General features: G+C 43.5%; 1 protein-coding gene across 4 annotated transcripts in view; it reads left to right on the top strand.

Annotated features, from left to right (window-relative positions):
- Positions 1–21,458, top strand: part of ZBTB16 (zinc finger and BTB domain containing 16) — a 429,841-nt gene that overhangs the window by 269,704 nt on the left and 138,679 nt on the right. For all 4 annotated transcript variants that reach the window (XM_085647376.1, XM_085647378.1, XM_085647377.1 and 1 more), the window contains exon 4: positions 19,050–19,136. In XM_085647376.1, coding sequence (XP_085503502.1) covers positions 19,050–19,136 — 87 coding nt within the window. The remainder of the gene's footprint in view (positions 1–19,049; positions 19,137–21,458) is intronic.

Below are 21,458 nucleotides of genomic sequence, written 5' to 3'. Positions count from 1 at the left end.
ACCCCACTCCAATCCAAAACCATTTTCCCTACTCCAAAATAATCTGCCCCACTCAAATCTGCCCAACTCTTATCCAAAACAATCTACTCCACTCTAATATACCCCACTCCAATCCATACCAATCTGCCCCACTCTAATCCACTGCAATCCAATTCACCCGACTCCAGTCTAATCCACCCCATCCAGTCCACCTCAATACAATACAGCTCACTCCACTGTAGTCCAATCCAGCCCACTTCACAGTGTGGGGAGGCCCACTCTACTCAATCCAATCCTCCCCACTCCAAGCCACCCCCTCCACTCTAATTCACCCCACTCCAAATCACCCTACTCTAGTCCAATCCACCCCACCCCACTCCAATCCACCCCATGCCAAACCAATCTAATCCACCCCATTCTGAACCACCCCATCACATTTTAATCCACCCCACTCCAATCCATTCCATCCCATCCAGTCATACCACTCAAAGCCACCCCACTCAACTCAATCCAACCCACTCTACCCAATTAAATCCACCCCAATCTGCTCCGAAACAGTCCACCCACTACCTCAATCCACTCCAACCCACTCCACCCAATTCCATCCCACTATACACCACTCCACTTTATGCCACTCCATGACACTGCACTCTGGCACTCTCTACCACTGAACCAATGAACTTTACTTCGTTCAGTCACCTCCTCCCTAAGCATCGTGGTAGATGCAACTCCTTCACTCAAACATTTTTCAGTCTTAATTCTGATAGCAATATGCTGACCAGTTGTCAGTGAAGTAATTACTTTTCTTATAAACAGCTAGTACAGTTGCATTTTCACTAAAGTAATCACCTTGACATCCAACATTTTTATTTTCTCTTCAGATGAGCTAAACCTTGTTGGTTGATGCTGGCAAAGAGAAATTTAAATAATAGATTACTCCATACCTAGTCTTGGCAAAGGAGTAATCCAGTACCACCCGATTGTGCCACTCTGGTTCTCTCTTGTAAATAGTTATGGGTATCACAAGGTACCACTGGACTTGGTCTTATGGGAAAGTCTTTACAAATAGCACTGTAGAAGTTGGTCAGTATTTTTCTGCAGAATTATTTGCTATTTGGAACATTGGAAAGTTTGCAGCTCCATTGTAAACAATGGAATGCTCCAGACTTCTAATGGCCGGTAGAAGTTTGGAGCATCAAGATTACAATGTATGTTCACAGCTGTTTCTATGAACAAAGGCCTCACGGAGCCTGAGGGGATGTCAACCCCTTCGGGCTCCGTAAGGATTTTGTTTTACAAATTGGAGCATTCTGCTCTCCTTACTGCCCTCTAGGGGTGGAATGTTCTAATAGCCTTATAGCCCTCTGTAGCGGGCAAAGGCCTGCTCCATTGTTAAAGGCCCTCGCCTTTGGCTTGGGCCTTTAACGCTGGAGTGGGCCTTTGATGGCCTGTAGAGCTCGCTACGGCGGGCTCTAAGACTACATTAGACAAGACGTAAATGTTACTTACTGGTAAAAATGTGGCCTATTACCAATTGTTCTAAAACTACTGCTAGCTCTGAATGCAGAAACTACTAGTAGTAATTACAAACCCCTCACAATCCACATTGCTGAAAACAAATCACATGGCACTGTTTTCCACAGAATCTAACACGACTCAGCTGATCTTGAACAAGGTAAAAACGTGAACCTGACGTTCAAGTTTGGGGGGGGGGGTGGAGACATGCTTATTGCATGTACAATTCAAACCTTTAGGAGAAGATAGTAACTACCACAAACTGTTTAATAACCAGCAAGAGTGCTACAACATTGGCAATTTGCCAGCAATGGTATCCATAATTTCGTGAAATCCCAGAGCTTCAATGATTAAGCAGCTATTTTTTGGGTGCAAATCCAATGTCACTCAGTTCTGACTGTCCAAGATCGGTGTCTTCATCTGTGTTTTGTCTGCAGGTTCAAAACTTTAATCCGCTGCACGGCAGTCACAAGCAAATCTCAGAAATTTCAACAGACGCCAGTGCAACAGCATGATTTATTGTGCATTGCTATATTACTTCAGAGGGCCAAAATAGCCTGATTGTGATGAGATGTCATAAAACCAAAATGTAGGGTCATGTTCTCGTCCACATGACTGATCTTTGCACTCTGTTCCTTAACACCTCTCGCAGCTTTGCCCTGGCTGGTGATCAACACATATACATTCGCCTTTGGCAACTATACTGCGTCCTGAGCTGACCTGTCCTTGCAAGCTTAAAACCAACAGTGAAGGATAGCAGGATGTACCCTGCTGGTTACAACACTGGGAATGTCTCCAATCAGCCAAGAGGGACATGATGGATCAGTATACACCAGTGTTTTTAGTTGTTTCATTCAGATGTCAAAGCCATTTGGTGGCCAACAGTGAGTAGCCAGTCTTTTCAGTTCGTCCGTACCCGTCTAGATGGCGAGTAAAAAGGGTGGTTAGGTTTCATAAAATGGTAGGTTATTGGATTATGGCATGACCTAGAACGGCTTTGCCACAGTAGATATGGCGAGTCATGTCACATATGTGTGTTATTTGCCGGCTGTATTGAATTTAAATCGGCTGCAGGATCAGCTGAATATTGTCAAGTCTAGACGTTGTTCAGGGCCGAGCTGTTGAGAGGAGTGGTTTGCATTACATGTTCGGCTCGCAGTTTTCTCGAATAGCCAGGTTTTCACATTTCTTTGAAATATGGATGTTTCTGGGTGCAGTGTATTTTATCTGGCAGGTATATCCAGAGTTTAGTTATTTAAACTGAGAAGACTGGTCCTCCAAGGGTGGGCGGTATGCTGGTTGAGGTTAATATAATATAAAGGTTCTCTTTGGAAAAGCCAGGTTTTCATTTCTCATTTCTCTAGCGCGTTCCTGATGAAACCCATATTTGGTAGAAAGGCTTTCTAGATTTTCACTGCTTGAACCGGAAAGGGAATCTGCTTGCTGATTTCTTAATGTAAGGCTGTCTGACCTTCAAACACCACAGAACAGTGTAACAGGCCAAAGCAACCTTCACCACAAACACCATTCTATTTAGAGCCAGATCTCACCCATTCCTTTACAGACCACCTCTGCCTGGCACCAGGCCCCCCCACCACAGCAAACCCCTCCTGACAAGGTTCAGAACAAGTCTTTATACACCACAAACACCTCCCTGATAGGACCCCAGACCACGACCACCTTCATCTGGCATCAGGACAGACATACCTCCACAGGTGACCACAGACACCTGCCCAGGTCCTATTGCATCATGCATCTCTGGAGATACCAGGCATATAAATCTTATCTTTTGACAGGCAACAGGGCAGGCGGCGCTACTAGACCCCAGCCATGTTTAATATTGTTTGCTACTAGTGTCTAAGGTCTGTCCTACTAGTGTCTAAGGTCCGTCCTACTATGGCTATGTAATCTGGCCACCGTCCTACTATGGCTCTTTAATCTGGGCCAAGTAAAACCTTTTCTGCACTTAGCTGTTAAGGTAGCAAGGGTGAGCAGTCGCAGTTTTCTTAGGATGGTAACTTTAAGGGTGGAGGAGAAGAACTCATACCTCAACAGCCAACCAACACACTCAATAACATTCTCGATCAAAGTGTTTTCTTTTTGTATAAAAGGGAAGAAATGTAATCACGTAGCAGAACTAAACACTACACAATTCAATGGGTGAGCCATAAAGGGCTGCAAACAAAGTTTTTGTTGAATAGTGAAGTGATATACCTCCTTCTTCTTGGTATTCTCCGACTATATCATTTGGTCTTGACTATGGTAGTGTAGTGTAGTTCCTATATCCCTGATAGGCTCTGCGCATTGGAATAATATACATTATAGTTTTGACATAGGACTGAGGTCAGTATGTCTCTATCGAGTACATTAAACTTAATTACTTGTGTGTGCCAGCTAACTCAGAGGTCACTAGAAACTTTTTGAATATACAAGAAGGGATTAGTTTCTGACAACCGCATAAACATGACAACTTTGTTTCCCTTAGAGTCGGAACAATCTCAGAACCGTGGAAACAATAGATAAGTTTCACTCAGTCAATCGTGCATGCTTCGTTTCTACAGAGTTGAACAGAAATAAAGAGACGGGCGTTTCAATAAAAAGGGGTTTATTGAACAGTCTTATTTCTCATGCAAGAGATATGAACTGCTACAATCTTGAGACAGCATGCGAAGTACAATACGTACAGGGTTAGCAGTAAGATAAAATAATACTGCAATAACATGGTTTGTAGCTATGACATATATTCATAAAATACATACATAAATAATACAGGCAAAAATGTGAATACTCATCTGATGCTTCTAAATAGTTCTACCCCAGTGTACCTAACCTAAGTGTAGTACGAGGTAAGAAGTAGGTGCTGTTTTCTAAAGTATAGCTAGCTATAGTTTTAGTTTTGCCAAGAGTTGCCAAAAGTTTCTCTAAGTTCTAGTCTGCTCTATACCTTAGAATGTGTGAGGTTGGAATCTTTCAGGGACTCGATATCTAACACCCCGCAAGGAGAGTCAGAAACACTAGAGCTGGATTCTCTGTGAGGAGGATGACAGCGTCTGGTCACTGCATCTAGCGGGAACTCGATCTCCTTCCGAACTTGTCGTGGCGAACTGCAAGTACGCAGTCGAACTGGACCGTACCGGGACCGTGGTTTGCCAGGGCAAGTGCAGGTATAATTATACCTTGAAGGTGTTTAGGAATGCCTGTATTGACGTAAAAGTCGGGCATCGGAACGTCATGAATGAACCCCTAAGGAATAGATGTTTATGCATAGTAAATGAGTTCTTGGAGAAATTAATATCCAAGCAAGGGAAATTCCTAAAGGCTTAAGAGTCTGTTTTTCCAAGAACTCGTTGTGACGTGGATTGACGGATGTAGGAGATCATGCCTGTATTTGGTTAGCATGGACAATGCCTAAATAAGGGCTGGATTTTCTATGCCTAAATAAGGGCAATATGAATTGTACCTATATAAGGGCATAAATCGGGAAACCTATATACGGAATCTAAATCTACACACAACAGTAGAGATCCCTTATCCGCAGTCCACAGCGCACTGTGGATTTAGACAGGATAAGGTGCAGAGGAAGGTAGCTCAAAAGCTCTTTCAGGACAAAACTCAATTCAGTCCAATGTCAATTTATCGAAGTCTTGACCTGCACCGCAGACTTGTCTGTGTACATTTGGTCTCTTGTTTTTGGGACATGCGTAACCTTGCGTTGTTCTTGCAGATTATTGCAGCCGTTTTGAGTATGCTGCAGATGTGGTATGGACTCCCGATGTCATGGCAGTGGCTTCTTTCCTGGCTAGGTCATGCCGGCAGCCTCGCTCACGACTAAGTTTGCAGGGGCACCAAGTGAGGCACTTCTGTGCACCAGCAATGCCTATGGTGGCCTCAGCCCTCCAAGCTGTCTGCAGACAGGTGTTCTGCAGGCGCAGTTGCTGCCTTTAGCCCAAATTCCTCATGGTGGTGTCTTTCTGGCAGATGCAGCCTCTGGGCTGATCGGGGTTTTCCTCTTCGGCGGAGGCACAGCTTTCACTCACAGCATTGGCACCACTAGTCTCTTAAGCCTGTGTCAAACTGCGGGTGACATGGGATACTTTTTCTGGTACTGTCTTATGCAGTTCACACAAAAGTGGTGTAGAGAACCCGGATGGACTGCCCCGTGACATGGGTCATCCTGGCTTTCCTCTCTGGATATGTCTGATTTTTCTGATTGCTCCTCTTGTCAACAACACACTGGGCTCCGGCACTTGTACAGTCTCCCATTGCGAAGCTACGATCACTTGCTCCCTGTCTTTGCTGACAGACAGGCTTCTAAGCAAAAGGGCAGTCGCTGTCTAGAAATGTCCTCATCATGAAGAACAGAAACTAGTCCTCACCCATCTACCAAATGACAGAGATCAGAAGAACTCTTCAGCTTCTCTTTGCTAACAAGACACTCACAGAATTTTTAAAGGTAGCTCCATCTCCATCCCCCCTCATTTTAGTGTTTGGGTCTCCACCTGCCAGTTACACAAAAGCAGGCAGTACACTTCCACTCCCTGAGGGAAGCTGTCTTCAGCCTCCATCTTGTCCCATGCTAAAGCCAGGGTCCTCTAAGTTGGATCTCATTGGCTCCTGTACTCAGTCATACACAGTGTCCTATTACCATACATGTGCTACGTGCTCACTGTACACACACATTTCACATGCACACATGATGCCATTGCAACATTCTGGGTGTCACATAACAGAAGAACTTTACATGAGAGGAGTCAAGAGGCTTACTTAGACAGAAAGGAAAAGGACTGGTCACATTGTAAGTTCAAAGAACACAGCATACTGCGACCACTTATTTACGTGATGCATAAAGGGCATTCACAGTAGTCCAGTGCCCACTATGATGGCACACAGGTGCACCTCTCTGGGTCACAGACTGGGTTCTGGAGTTTGCAATATTGGGGACATTTCAAGGTCTCTGTGCAGACGATAAATTAGGGTACTTCCAGGGCCCAAAAAAGTCAGAATACCAGTTCCACATACAGTCAGGCATCCAGGGATGGGGTGCATGTCTATTCGCCATGCAGGGACGCTCCAGCGTCACGTTATGTTTTGAGATTTAACGTTTTAATTAGCATCTTATCAGTGGAACGATGTTGGTCTTCCCACTGCATAGGGATAGTTGGTGTTTATTCCAGGTTTTTTTTAGATCACTACACTTTTTGATAGCTAACTTGCCTTTTGATATCAAAAACACATCCCACAATATTAAAGTAGTCATAAAAAGATCTGTGATGATCCCAATGCGAGACTTGTAAGAAACTAGGGGGTCTGATATTTTGGATCTGACATTTCTTGGGTGTCCACATCACATTATTCCGTTTCATCTAATCACTTTTTTGTTACATTGGGAGACACAAATTCGTCCTTTCTTTGCATTATTTCCCTATACATAGCTACTCTGTTTCATGCCTTCTTCTCCTACCTGTCACACCCCTTATCTACCCCCTTTCCCGCTACAAGTTTACAGTTGTGGTCGGTGAAGGTAGGGGCGGTGGAGCTGGGCGGGGGGAAGAAGTTGACAGACGATGGAATACGTTTTATTTATTTGTTTAATTTTACTTATTCTGTCATCTGTCGACCCCCTCCCATCCCACCCGCCCCACCGCGCTTACCATTCGCCAGCCGCCTCTGGAAGTTTACTGTCCTTCTCTACCTCTCCTATTTGCCCTTCTCTTCACAGTGGTTTATGCCCTTCTTCTGGTGGCCTAGTCACTGTCACTAACGCTTTCCAGTCATGCCGTCCTGTTCACCTTCTCTATGTACTCTTTTGGCATCTAATCTACAGCCTAGCCCAGTGGCAGCGGACTGACGCGTGTGGCTGGATGATTTCACGACGCTATCATCATAGCTTGTGAACACCCTTTGTAAAAAGTGTACTGGATTGGTGTCTTGGCCATTAGTAGCCAGTGGTTAGCTAGGATAAACAAACGGAGTTACTCCACATTCAAATCCTAGTGCATTCAAGTGAGCTTTTTCTTTGGTTTAATTATACGTTCGGCACACACCTAGAATTAATGATTTCGAGCTGTTCCACATCCTTGTTATTAGGAAAGGATCATTCGAATGACTTGTTTTGAATTTGTAACCCATCGACTTAATTTTCTGAACCGACACTGAGAAGGTCCTTCACTCCCACAGTTATGGGTTACCTGCCCCTTTATGTTCTTCATTTAGTCTTTTCTTGAGCCTAGTTGGTGATACTAGATCCCTTCCTGGTTAGCCAAGGGCGTTGACTGCCAGGTAAGGCTAGCAGGTTAGGTTGTGACAGTGTCATGGCGGCACCTTTTCATCCTTTACTTTTTTATAAGACTTCTTCAGGCTGAAGTCCTGCTTTGATTCATGCTAGCAGTTGTGCTAACACACCTGAAAACATTGTGGAAATGAAACTCAGTACTGGAAAAAGGAGCATTATGTGAAGCAATCTGCTCGTCTACAAGCAAACTATCTGAAAATATGTTTGTACCGAGGAACCTGAATCCCTGAAATTATTTCATGATCTGAGAGTGCCAGAGGAGATCAAGAATATAAGCTGAGCACTTTAAATTTTGCACAATTCAAACACAGACATCATAGGTACCCATGAGAATGAGGGAATAATCAATAATCAATTTCGAACGACAGTAGGTGAGGCTGTCCTGTGAGTAGCAATATTGAGAAAGAATTGCCTAAATATAGGTTATTGAGCCTCGGCCTCGTTGGCCTTTGCTTAACCTAAGGCGTGTGATCTCTTTTTCAATCTAATACTTGTTTACCATTGTACACCTTTATTGCAATAACTATCGATTTTTCAGGGGCAGTTCCCGATTATATATTTTTCCCGGGTGCTATGGGTGCTGCTGTCTGGCGAAGCAAAGACCACAGTGCAGCTACATTTTGAACCCTTTGCCAATCGAGGCATTGTGGACCGTTCCTCATTCCAGGATAAATTGAATTTTTGAATGAACATGTTAAGTTGTGTCATTTAGTGCAACGTTTACCAAGGTTTCTTAGAATCAAAGCTGGTAAAGGAGAAAGGAAGTTAAAAATACACAGAAAGGGTACACCATGGAAACAAAAATATGTCAAAAAACTTAATCAGCAGAGAGGTTAAAACAGGCAGGTCTTACGTTTCTTATGGAATATAGTTGTGATGGAGGACGATCATAGATCTAGAAGGGGGCAGTGCCCGGCCTATGCCGCGGCAACAGATAAAGGCCTACCCCCAATGGCTATTGTGTTTTTCTTTGGAATTTACAACAAATATCTGTCACATGAGTGTATCTTGCAAAAGGGACGGGGGAGAACATTTTGCTATCAGAAAAGGAGGGCAGGAAGAGTGAATTATGCAATGAACAAAGACCAGGACTTGAAAATGATTCTCTGTCTCATGGGTACGAATGGAAAGGTCTACTTATCTGGGAGATGTGATCTTGGCAGCTCACTCCTATCAGAAACCGGGCAGAGGCATTCAGTGTCACCTGGAGCACTTGAAGCAGTTTATCCAGTAAGCCAGGCTATATGGCATTACCACAGCCAAGAGGACTTTAAATAAATACCATAATATCTGTGATATAAACACCTGAATCTGTGTACATTAGAATATATTTCAAGTGGTTGAGACACCAGAAACAACTGCGGGTGGTTGTAGAGATTTACGTTTCTAAGGAAATATCGGAATCCACAAGGATTCCGAGACTGTGTACCACCTGGACCAGACACCGAGCACAACGCATGGATTCTGGACAGAGAGGAGGTGGCCATTTGTTAATGCCATTCTTTGTAATCAGCAACTTGTTAGGTCTCGCGCCTAGCGTTGCACTGCGTAGCAGTGCTCTCACAGCGAGAATCCTTTTGTCCGGGGGTTCAGAAATGGACCCTGGAATCGTACACGTTTGTGCGTGTGTTTTTTGTTTTGTCTTCTATTATTGGGCTTTTAGTGGCTGTATTTTTTAGACCGACCACACAATAGGCCAAAGGCAAGCGCATCGCTCCGCCCACGGCCTATTGGTGTTTGTTACGCGCACTAAAGCCTATCTGGTTTCAATTATCGTGCCCAGACACGGGCGCGATAATTGAAAGCATAAGGCTGTCTGGGGTCATGCGCGCACGCACCATTGGCGGCTGTCTCTGCTTCCAAAAGCGATTGCTTTCGGTTTCGCGATCGCTTTACTTGTGGCTTTGCTTTCAGTTTTGCAATCACTTTACTTGTGGCTTTGCGACTGCAATACAGTTTGTTGCTTAATTGGGAGGAATGCGTGGCTAATCTTTACGCGGTTACAAGGTAAAATAAATGAAGGTGGTTACAAGGCAAAGTAAATGAAAATGCGCTGCAAATATTTACTTCGTTACAAGGTAAAATAAATGAAGCCGGTTACAAGGCAAAAAAGAATGAAAAATGCGCAGCAAATATTTACGCGGTTACAAGGTAAACAATGCGTGCCTAATAATTGCACTATACTTCTCTTTTTCTAATGTCGTGTGAGGATTACTGAAATAATTGACTATCTGCTTAGCTACAAAACAAGGACTCGTTGGGGCTAAGTCATACTTTCTGACTGGACTGAAAATTTGTGATTTTTGATAAGAGTTTTTTCTCTTTCCGTTACCCGATTCCCTTAAGTTGTGTGTGGTTGTGTGTGTGTGTGGTTGTGTGTGTGGTTATCTGGGTGGCTGTGTGGGTGGTTGTGTGTGTGTGGTTGTGTGTGTGTGTGGTTGTGTGTGTGGGTGGCTCTGTGTGGGTGGCTGTGGGTGTGTGGTTGTGTGGTTGTGTGTTTGTGTGGTTGTGTTTGTGTGGTTGTGTGGTTGTGTGTGTGGTTGTGTGTGGTTGTGTGGATGGTTATGTGTGTGGTTGTGTGGATGGTTATGTGTGTGGTTGTGGTGGTTGTGTGTGTGTGGTTTTGTGGTTGTGTGTGTGTGGTTGTGCTTGTGTGTGTGGTTGTGTGATTACACATCACATGATTACACTGTATTCAATACAACAGAACTACACTCCACATACCACTCTACTTAATGCAAGATAAATACACTCCACACAATACCACTCTGTACCACATAATAACACAACACATAATTACACTGTACTCAATGCAACATAAATACACACCTTTCACTCAAGTTCGTGCTATATAAAAAAAAAAAAAAAAACAATTTCAATGCAATTGGTCTCACATTACTGAATCTTTGAGCTGCTATTGGTGTTGCATTATTATTAGCAATGCCAACAGCTCAAACTTTAATAATGCGAGACCTATTGCATTGAAAATGCTTGTTTTTGTTTTGGATTAAGGTTTTTTTTTTAACCCGTTCCCTGCTCATGACGGAACCACTCCATCATGAGCCACGGGCGCCGTGTGCTCATGACGGTGTGGTTCCGTCATGCTGCGCCCGTTGGCGGCCGCTCCGCCCACGCGGCACTGATTCCCCGCCTGTGCGGGCGATCAATGCAAGTGGGCGGAGTCGTGACGGAACCACTCTGTCATGAGCACAGCGCGCCCGTGGCTCATGACGGAGTGGTTCCGTCACGAGCATGGCGGCGCCGCGCTGACCCCGAACCCCCCCAGCGCCGCGGTGGAATTCGTGCCACGGCAAAGGGGTTAAAATTGAAAACTTCATGATTTGTATAAAAAAAAAACAAGGGAAGAAGTTGGTCCCTGTTCATTGCTGAAGAAGAGAATGTATTTGTTTCCATCATCTGAGTATCATCGGCCTATGAATAGAACTGATCTCCCATCAAATGAAGCGTGTGTGCCAAAGGGAGCATACATTTATTAAAGAGAAGAGTTGAGAGCACTGGAAGATTGAGGACCATTTCCTTATACCAACACAAAGGACTAGAAGATCAGTGTTGTCATAGAATGTCAAAAATGAGCAATTGCAAAGAAATCTCCAAAAATGACCCGTTGTAAGAAATTTGTGCAGGTCATGTTCTAAGATAGGTTTTGACAATGTTGCTTTCTTCTAACTTGTTAGAGATGCAAGAGTACGCCACCATTTTATTTTGGGGGAGAAATATTATTAGCATATAAGCCAACAGGTACTTGAGAAATTTGCAGCCATGTGTTGCGGAAGGTCTTTTGTGAGGAGAGTGGAGCTAGCAGGGAGACGAGGGATAATCTGCACCCGGCGTGAAAAGCCCTTACTGAGCTTTGCGCTCGCCGCAGCTGGGTGTGCAGCAGATGACTTTGTGTACGTTTGTGATTTTCTTTTGTGGGTTTGTGAAAAGCGCGGTCCTTCCCCCACTCATCCATTCAAGGCGGTAATGCCTGGCCCCGCCAGTGATGTCATCACAATGCCTCCCTGCGCCTGGCCATGTGGGCCCTGCACACTTGAGTTGTTCTGAATGGAATCTTGACATCACAGTGTTGGGCAGGCGTGCACATCTCGTGCACAGCAAACAGGCAGACTGTCTTATTGATTAACAGATGAGGCCTCTCTTATCGATCAAAGCTTGGAGAGAAAATTTATCACTTTTAATTTCACTGCTGCCAAATATTTCTGCCTCCGAGCCAGCAGTTACCGAGACAATTTAAGGCTGAAAGAGCCTTTTTTTAATTACTATAAGATACCTCGTGGGGTGAAATCTCGCTGCAATTCCTTATAACCTCTACCGGAAGCGCCATGTTAAGCTCACTGATCTACAGAGCAGGGACCTTTTCCTTAACCATGTTGCAGGTCTGGCAAAAATGAAAAAGATTGGGATATGGACGAAATGTGACACGAAATTCCTCGTGCTAATCTATTTCACAGTTTCTAAAGGATGATATATATTTTTTGCTTTTTCAAAACAATTTTAATTTAATTTAAAAAACTGCAGAAATGTTGCTGTCCGTTAAATTTAGGATATTACATTATGAAATATTTGCAGCTGGTACAACAATTAATTATTGTAATGGATCTTAATTACCTCCTGATTAATGCTATTCTAGTATTGTTGCTTCTTGGGTCTGATTTGCATTTTATCCAAGCACACATAAATACACCATTTATTTGTGTTTGTCTGGCAAAACATTGTAAGAGTTCTTAACCTGCGAAACAAATTATGGCGGTGTTGCAAAGGGTTTGTGAGCTGTTTGGAAGTGTTCATATAGTTTGTGGATTTTAGCGTCTAGAAACAACCTCAGTAAATTACTTCCTGCAAATTTCTAGCTGCACTTGTGCTTGGTTAGTAAATATGACTCTGCCGTTAGTTGCAACCATCTCTCCTTTCTTTAAAGGGTGTCTCTTTAATAGAGAGTCGTATTACACTTTGGATAGAAGCGATCGAGGGATTTAATCTTGTATTGGTACGCACTCTAGGTCGAGAACCACCCACTGATTGTTTAAGTTCTACCTTGAAATGTGCAGTATTTCATTGGGCATGGAATGACCCTTGGTAGCAATTTTGCGCATTAAACATCTTATTCTGCAGAAGTCGGGCGCCTAAACTGGCCCCACCCGCGGCCAATGACAATTGTGAATAAATAAACAATAGATACTGCCAATATTTTATTTTGTTATTCTGTTGTTGTGTGGGGTGATAGTTTGTATTCTTGCCTTCCAGAGGTGAACGTTCCTGTTGTCAATTAGTTTTCTCTAGGTATTGAGTATTCGTGGTGGGTGAGGGGTCTGGTGTGTGTGCGTCCTTCTTTTGCTACATCTAACAATCCCTCCGTGTTGAACTGCTGATTCTGTTTGGCAGATGGATTACATACCATACCAAAGTAGTGCTAAACATGGTGTCTGCCCCATGGACGTCTCTTATGTATGATCTGTCCAATATGTATGCTGTGTCCCATGGGAGTCCTGCATTTGGGCGCTTTCCTAGGCATGAGCGCTGTTCTGGCGGAGTTCCAGGCTTGGGCTCCCTCTATCCCACAGCAAGCCTGGGTGTGTGCTGTGTCGCAGGAATGTGCTATGCCATGGGGTGGCAGGTATCTACCCCATACCAAGCATGGGCCCCCTTTCCATGTGAGTCTAAGGCATGGGCCCCTTCCCGTTGTACAAAAGGAGTCTAAAACACCAGTCACGCAAACCAAAATAGTAAAATATATGCAACCTACCCTCAATTGTTCTATTTTTTTAGCCCTATGATTTAGAATGACACTGTTTCAAAGGCCTTTGACGCAGGCTTGTCAGAAGCCTTTATGTAGTCTGTCAAAAACTACTAGGACAAAATAGTGGGATGGTGAGCATTTTAAAGCATATTTGGGAGGCTACATGGGTTGAAATGGATAGGAACTTTACAGAGGACTTGCCGGCTGTCCCTCTCTGATGTCTACGACTAGCCTGGCCGCTTCTACACTAACTTGACATGCACGATTAGGGCATGCCTTTCTCTTCTCCATCAAATTTTGCCAAGAAAAATGTGAAGGATACCTCAAACCTTCCTGAGTCTAAACAAGGCGGCCTATCAGCCATCTTGGAACAATACAACGTGCACTGCAAATCTATCCTGTCCACCTGTCTACCAGGAGCCTTCATCAAAACCATCCAAAGAACCGTGAAGAGGATGAAATGCAGCACAGGACACATAACAACAACTAGAAATAAATTACAGATTTTTTGTAAAATATATTGTCAAACCATTCAGACATCGAACATTGAGCCAGTATCCATGTTCAAGCTCAAAATGACCTTGTGACAATTTTTCAAGGGAGATGCGGAAGCAGAACTCATTGTAGTACCTCTATGTTCTAGACTATCTTACCAGGAAGATGTACTTTAGACAACTCCTAGCTGGACTGCACTGAGCCACAGGTATCCTTAAGTACTGGGAATGCACCAGCAGGAAGACACCTGAGATCAGGTTGGAGGTGGGATGTTCGTGCTCTCTGGGATGTCCCCAAGATGAATAGGGGACGTTACAACGCATGCGATACATCGCATGCCATTACAACGCGGTCGTTACAACGACCTCGTCATTACATCACATACCATTACAAAGCAAGTCGTTACACTGACTTGCTGTAGCGGGTGCTGGATTTTGGAATAGTATAATTTACTATTTCAACTCCAGTCTGGGCAACAGTAGGGAAGATGTTGGATTTTAAATCCAACACCTTTTGCCCCCTACAGCAAGTCGTTGTAACAACTTGCGTTGTAATGTTTAGTGATGTAACAATGCGGTCATTGTAACGACCGCGTTGTAATGGCATGCGATGTATCGCATGCAATGTAAAGAATGATTCCCCCCCTAAGATGTGCCAGTAGTGCTATACTAGGGCACGAGGCAAGAATAAAGCCACATTGAGCAAGCCTTCTGGATGTCTCGATTCTGCGAAACAAGGGCTTACTGCTAATCGGGGTGGTGAAACACCTTGATCGTCGCAGTATTGTGTACAAACGCATCTGGACAGCCAAGATGGAGGTACTTTGTAACAGCTCTTCTAAGGCTGCTAATACTTGGAAATCAGTGCACGATGGGAAACAGTGCAGTAGTAGTAACCTAGTGCGGGCAGCACTGCTGATTGCGGCAAAGATTAGATACAAATGACAATACTTAAGCTTTCTCACGCCTAAAGGATCCACCCCGGCAATGAAAGTTAACCAGAAAACTCTACTCTAGATGATTTGTTTCCAAAATTGCCCACATAATTGTTCCCAAATATTGGCATGAAAATCAATAATACAGGTCTGGATCGAGCTGTATTATGAAAGCTGGGATATCAGACCGCTGTGCATTATAAATACGGTTCTGCTAATTTATAAATATGCTTCTACGTTGTAAGTGAACAATGTTTGCTTCATCTCACAAGAGCTGTACTGTAATGTGGTGCATTCTATTATTATGACGTTTTAAAGTACTCGGTGGGATAAAACACATTAGCACATGATCTACTGTGTTTAATAATAGCCTAATAGACAATCAAATCACCTTCTCAATTTCACCAAAATATGCCCATGACCTCTCACGCCTCCTTCTCCTACCAAACTCATCGCTTGGTCTAGAGGCTGGTATGCTGACTCAGATGTTCTGTGTGGTAGGTTGAGTGGTACAAGAAAGGCCCAGGTTTAAGGCAGGCATGTGAAGTGAAGAAGGCTCGCATCCTCTAACTGGACTAGTTCTAGCTGGCCAAGGGTGCTCTGCTTCTGGATCTACGATGCGGCCTTCAGGATTCAGATGCAAAAGGCAGGGACAGTGGAAAAACTCAACTATGGCCCACTTCGTAGGGAGGTTCACGCCAGGGTTTGGCATCCCCTTATGGTGGACCTGCGTACTGCCTGTCTGTATTTTTGGGGTATTTGCAGGCAGCATGGGGCTGATAAACACAGGGTACAGGGGGAGCCACGCCTGCTGCCCCTCCGCCATTGTGGTAGTATAAGAAACACTTTCAAAAGGGGCTGTGCTCTTGTTGGCCATTTCCCAGTAATGCCCCAGCCATTGTGCTTGGAATGATACAGAAATAGAGGTCCTACGCAAACTGTGCCTTTCTGGGTCACTGGCGGCAGACTGCATTGCTACTGTGCTTGCCCGTCTTGTAGAGGTGGTACAGTGTTGGCAAGATGCTAATATGTAGGATCCAACCTGAAGTGACCCAGATCTCAAGTTGATTGATCTGTTTTTGTCACAATCATATGTTCCAACGTGTGAGACTGCCAGGCCTATCATCCACGTTCTGAGAAGGAGCTTAAATTTGAATCCCTGGAATCTCCCTGGGACTCGCATGCCTGCCAGCACCTCATAATTGGCCGTCCTCTCGTTTCTATCTTTGGACATGGTACAGTGTTTGCAAAGTGGCCGATAAGGGAGGTGCTAAGCCATGACTGTGAGTTCATCTCAGAGTGAGCTTGTTTGAGCACACCTTGTCCACTTCATTACCATGAGCTAGACACATGGCTCGAGAAGCAAATTTCTGCTGCTCCCACGTGGGCAGCGCCATTTGAACGATCTCTTATCCCAGCATTCAGCGAAGTCATCCACATGGAAGTATCCTGGGCTGGCTGAATCTATTTATGGCTTTCAGTATCACTGACAACACTCTAGGCTTACCGATGTTTACAAATCCCCTTGCGTGGCTACAACATTCATTATTACTTATATCATTCTATGAATGATCTGGGTACCTTCTATTCAAAGCACGATCATCTAAATATTCCATTAACATCTCACCATCACCATTCCACATAACATAATTAATACTGTGTGCATACGAAGTATAGAGCATGTCTGAATTTGCTTCATATGAAAATAGAATCTTTTGAATAATCCCCTTTAACATACACAAATCTTAGGGGTGGAGTCTAAACCTGGACGGAGGATCTAGCGCCTTTGCAGGATATTGTCAAAAGGGTTTTAGTTCAAAGAAGAACTTTTTCAATACATCTAAAATAATCGCCATATGAGGTTTGGGACATTATCCCATTGAATCATAGTTCTTGAGGACAACCGATAAGTTAATACAGAAAAAGAAGACTTGGGCATAGGCCCTACCCAATGTATGTTGTGGCTTACTTTAAAAATGTGTTTGAGGCAACTCTTCTTTCAATAAATGGTCATATCGATAGACTGTTAATATATAAACACATATAAAATGTCAAAATTGTATTTCCATGTGACAGATGAAATGTTTCCTTCTGGGGATGCCTTTGAGGGGTTTCCAAGCTAAAATATTCCAATTCATTAATATTTATCATTCTCACAGTTTGCGAAGACATATTTGTTACGTTATGTCAGATTCCATAACATGCCAAATGTAGTGTCCTAGATAAAGATGGAAGTGTTCCAGTGCAACCTAATATCCATGAACAGAGAGCATCCATTTTCTAAGATGTTAAAGTTAAATGTAGTCTAGTGGCTAAGGGACTGGCTTTTAACACATATCTGGATTTTCTAAACTGGTCTTATGCACTAAACCCAAAAGTTTCTCCTTGGAGGTAGAGTTGCACTATTCTAAATCCCTAAATGAAATTAGGGGGAAAAAACTGATGATCCTATGGGAATTGTACATAAATAAAGATAATGGTTATTTTATCAAGCCATTTCAATATTGAATTTGTGAATATTTTATCTAATACTGTAAATCATTTACAGTCTTTGGTTCCATATTTGCCTTTTCTGGCTGCACCTGGATTATACCCTGCTGAACAGTGTCTTAGCAATATACATGTTGGCATTGTTTCTTATTTACGATTTTTTTTTTTTGGGGATAAGAAAAAAGTGAACTTATTGGACTAGAAAAGAAATGTCATTCTGAAACAAAGCCACTTCCTGCTTGGCAAACTGATGATCCTTTTAAAAACCGAGCAGATGTGATCGCATACATTTCGCTGAAAATTAACTTTAATGTAGATTTATACTTTCATGGACAAGATGGCATGATCCACGGTATGGCCACTGTAAAATGGTTTACAGTTTTTCCTGGGACGTGACTGATTTCCATAAAGACCCGCGATGCCTTCCTGTTTTATTATTGAAATTCCAGTTTTCTGTTTCGTTTTCTTCCTCCATGTGTCAGCTATGACTGTTTTCTATTCCCTCCTAGAACAGCCCCAAGACACTGAAATTACATTAATGGGATCACAGAATAGAAAACGTATCATGGGACCTATTTTAGCAAACAAGTGTTTACTTGGTGAATCGCAGTATTCATAGCAGTTTGTTACCAGGCACAAAATAGTCTGAAAAGTTTAAAACAAAATCAGCAATCCCATAAAGTTTGAAATTGTTAAATTACAGTTCTACCATAGAGTTTTAATACGATTTGTTTCTGCCGGAGAGGGTGGGAACGATTAGGTTTCGATTTAGGAATGAGTTAGATAGGACTTTTTTGCTGGGGGAAGAGACAGTTTTTCTGGGTATGAGGAAAGGTTACAGACATGGGTAAGTCAAACGGTTAATCCTTGGGCTTGGGTTAGAAGCACGAAGTGGATGACAGTGATAGATTTGGGTTAGCAGAGTCCTTGCTTTAATGTTAAGTGATGGGAAGTAGGGTTAGGGTACCTTGCAGCATAAGTGAGTACCTTTAAAAACATGCTATTTTTTTTTTAGAAATGCCAAAAGATTTCAACATCTGCCCTTAAACGTGATTGCCAATTACGTATAACACTTTAAACGTCAAACCCTGCTTCTCACTTCAAGATCTGAACTTTTGCCTTGTCTGAGTTCACGTTTAGAATTTTTAGCCTAGACTTGGTTATGCCGCCACCTGCTGGAGAGCACTTGTGATCCGGTTGAACAGGAGTATACCAGATGGATCCCAAAACTAAAAGGGTACAAAACATGTACTTTGCGTAGGGTGCCAACTGGACGCAGACAGGCTTTAATTAGTGTGCAAACAGGCATGCTTTGTTTTATTGTTCAGTTCCCCCATGCCACTTCTGTTCTGCCCTTCAAAGTCTGTATGGTAGAAGACAAATCGACACTCTAAATTACCAGGAAATTCACTTTCGTGATAATGATAAAAGCAGACATTCAAAATTGCAGATTTGAATAATTTACATCCATGCAGTATTAATATTTTAACGCATGCAGGTGACTGGGCGGTGTGATTGCGCCTGTGAAGTTTCGTTCAGTGGTTTTGAAAATAACACTTTTATTTTCTTTTTTCTGTTTCTTCCAGCTGGCGACAAAGCCTTTGTCTGCATCCAGTGTGGCTCGCAGTTTTCAAAAGAGGAAGCCCTCGAGGCCCACCGACAGACACATACTGGTAAGCGGGCTACCATTTGCTTAATGTATCGCAAGACCTGTTGTACACTTTTGAGACATGTCTCTGCTTTTTCTCAGATTCCCCTCATGTGCTTTTCCTTTCCAGTTCCAAGCATAGGGAATATGGTGCCACCTAGGGCTACAACAAGCTTTTGTGATAGAGCTGCAGACGTTTAGCACCCGCCCCTTGTCCTGCACTTTACACTTATCTTCTACCATTCCCAGTTGCCTTTGAGAACCACACTCTGTGCCAGTGTTTATTTTATTTTCCAGGTGGCATTACAGTTTTTCACTTGTGATGCTTCCCAGCCCACACCAAAAAATCCCACTTGCCAAGCTATATTTCTTCTCAGTGTCAGCGGTCTGTAGCATTGCCCTATAAAAAGCATGTGGTTGTGAATTTGGGGCTCTTCCTCTGGGATGGACGTCAACCTGTGAGGTCAGGCCATGCATTCCTACTATTTGATCAAATGTCCAAAAATTGAAAATGATTGCCGGACTAACCTTAGATGCCACCAAGCTAGTGCTTCCTTACTGGAAACACTGCCTATATTTATGTATATGTTCGTTTTAAAATATCACTTTTTGATGAGTTCATCTCATGGCACGCATGTGCAGCTTCATCCCATTGCATAGTTAATGTATTATCATTACAACATTCATCTCAGGGCTTGTGCAAGCCGCTGCGGCAGCTGCCTTATAGCGACATCAGAACTGGCCACAAGAGGGCACCGGACTGCAAGAGATGACCTGATATTGCCATTGTCCCTAATGGAAAAGGAGAGCGAGAACAGCAGAAAGTAATTTTGACTGAGGCTCCAAAAATCCTTAGACCAGACCTAATGCATTGTCAAGAGCTGTGTTCGCTCAGTGAGTGTTCCAGCCAAAATACCAAACTTCAGTGAAGGGGCAGAAATAGCAAAAAGAACTATTGATGGACAGAATGCAGATCAATGTCATACATTCACCCCAGTACAAAGATCTGGGCCTAAATCCATCGTTTTTTTGCTCACTATGCCATTCCAGTTTGGACCCAGCCATATGCAAATCAGTCTTGACCCTGTGCCTCATGGGAACAGTCCAGCCCGAACTGCTATGCCAGGTCCTCCCTGGACTGGAAACAAGCATCCTAGGATCGGTTTCGGGGTTTCACCCCTCTTCAGCCAGGATAGCTTGATTCCAGTGGCATGGAGAGCAAGGGACTCACGTCTGAGCATACCCGTCCCACTCGTGGTGACAATTGCAAAAAGAACTATTGATGGACAGAATGCAGAACAATCTCATACATTCACCCCAGTACAGAGATCTGGGCCTAAATCCATAGTTTTTTTGCTCGCAATGCCATTCCAGTTTGGACCCAGCCATATGCAAATCAGTCTTGACCCTGTGCCCAATGGGAACGGTCCAGCCCAAACTGCTAGACCAGGTCCTCCCTGGACTGGAAACAAGAATCCTAGGACCAGTTTTGGGGTTATACCCCTCTTCAGCCAGGATAGCTTGATTCCAGTGGCATGGAGAGCACGGGACTCACATCTGAGCATACCCGTCCCACTTGGGGCAGAAATAGCAGACATGTAGATAGCAAGAAAGAAAGTCAAAAGGCTTTGAAGCAGGACTTGACATGTTTCAGAACACTAGATGTTCACAGAATGGCACTTCAAAATCTATTAATTAGGGTGTGGCATCCAAACACCAAATTCAAACTGGTCATAACATGTATTTCAGACCATAATTAAAAGGAGCGAGACAATAATGGAAAATCAGTAGCTATGGTGCACTACTTTGTACACTTTGAAGCACTTCTAGTGGGCTAGTTGGGTGGGTGTTTTTAGTTTTGTTTGACTTGCATGACCCACAAGCCCTTGATATAAATTAACTGTATGCAAAGATGAAAGGATATCGGTTATGGAATTGGGGTGAAAGCTCTTTATAAAAAGTAGTTCTGTGCAAAGGCGGAAGGATATACGCAATGAAACTGAGACGCTTGTTAGTGATGTCGTTTTTGCCATCAAAGTTCCCATCTGAAACCTTCCCAAAGCTTGACGCGATAGCGGGAACAAGAATCATATCTGCCCATCATCCTAGAATCACTAAAAGGCTGTCTTTGTCCTCTTTAAACGGACGGGCTTCGCTAATTGCCACATTCAGCCTCTTGGAAACTTGCATACTGACGAGCTCCTCAGGAGAACACTGTTGCTAAGACCGGATTGTTTACATTTGGGGATCCAGCTAGTCTATGGTGATTCTTTCTAAGGTACTATATAGCTGCCCGAATAGAAACACCAGACTCTCGAGTTGGACATGTTCACTGTCATTGCAGTCA

The sequence above is a fragment of the Triturus cristatus genome, chromosome 3_2, assembly GCF_964204655.1.
Source record: "Triturus cristatus chromosome 3_2, aTriCri1.1, whole genome shotgun sequence".
Classification (NCBI taxonomy): domain Eukaryota; kingdom Metazoa; phylum Chordata; class Amphibia; order Caudata; family Salamandridae; genus Triturus; species Triturus cristatus.
The sequence above is the reverse complement of the archived record's forward strand: the minus strand, read 5'-3'. Positions and strand labels throughout refer to the sequence as shown.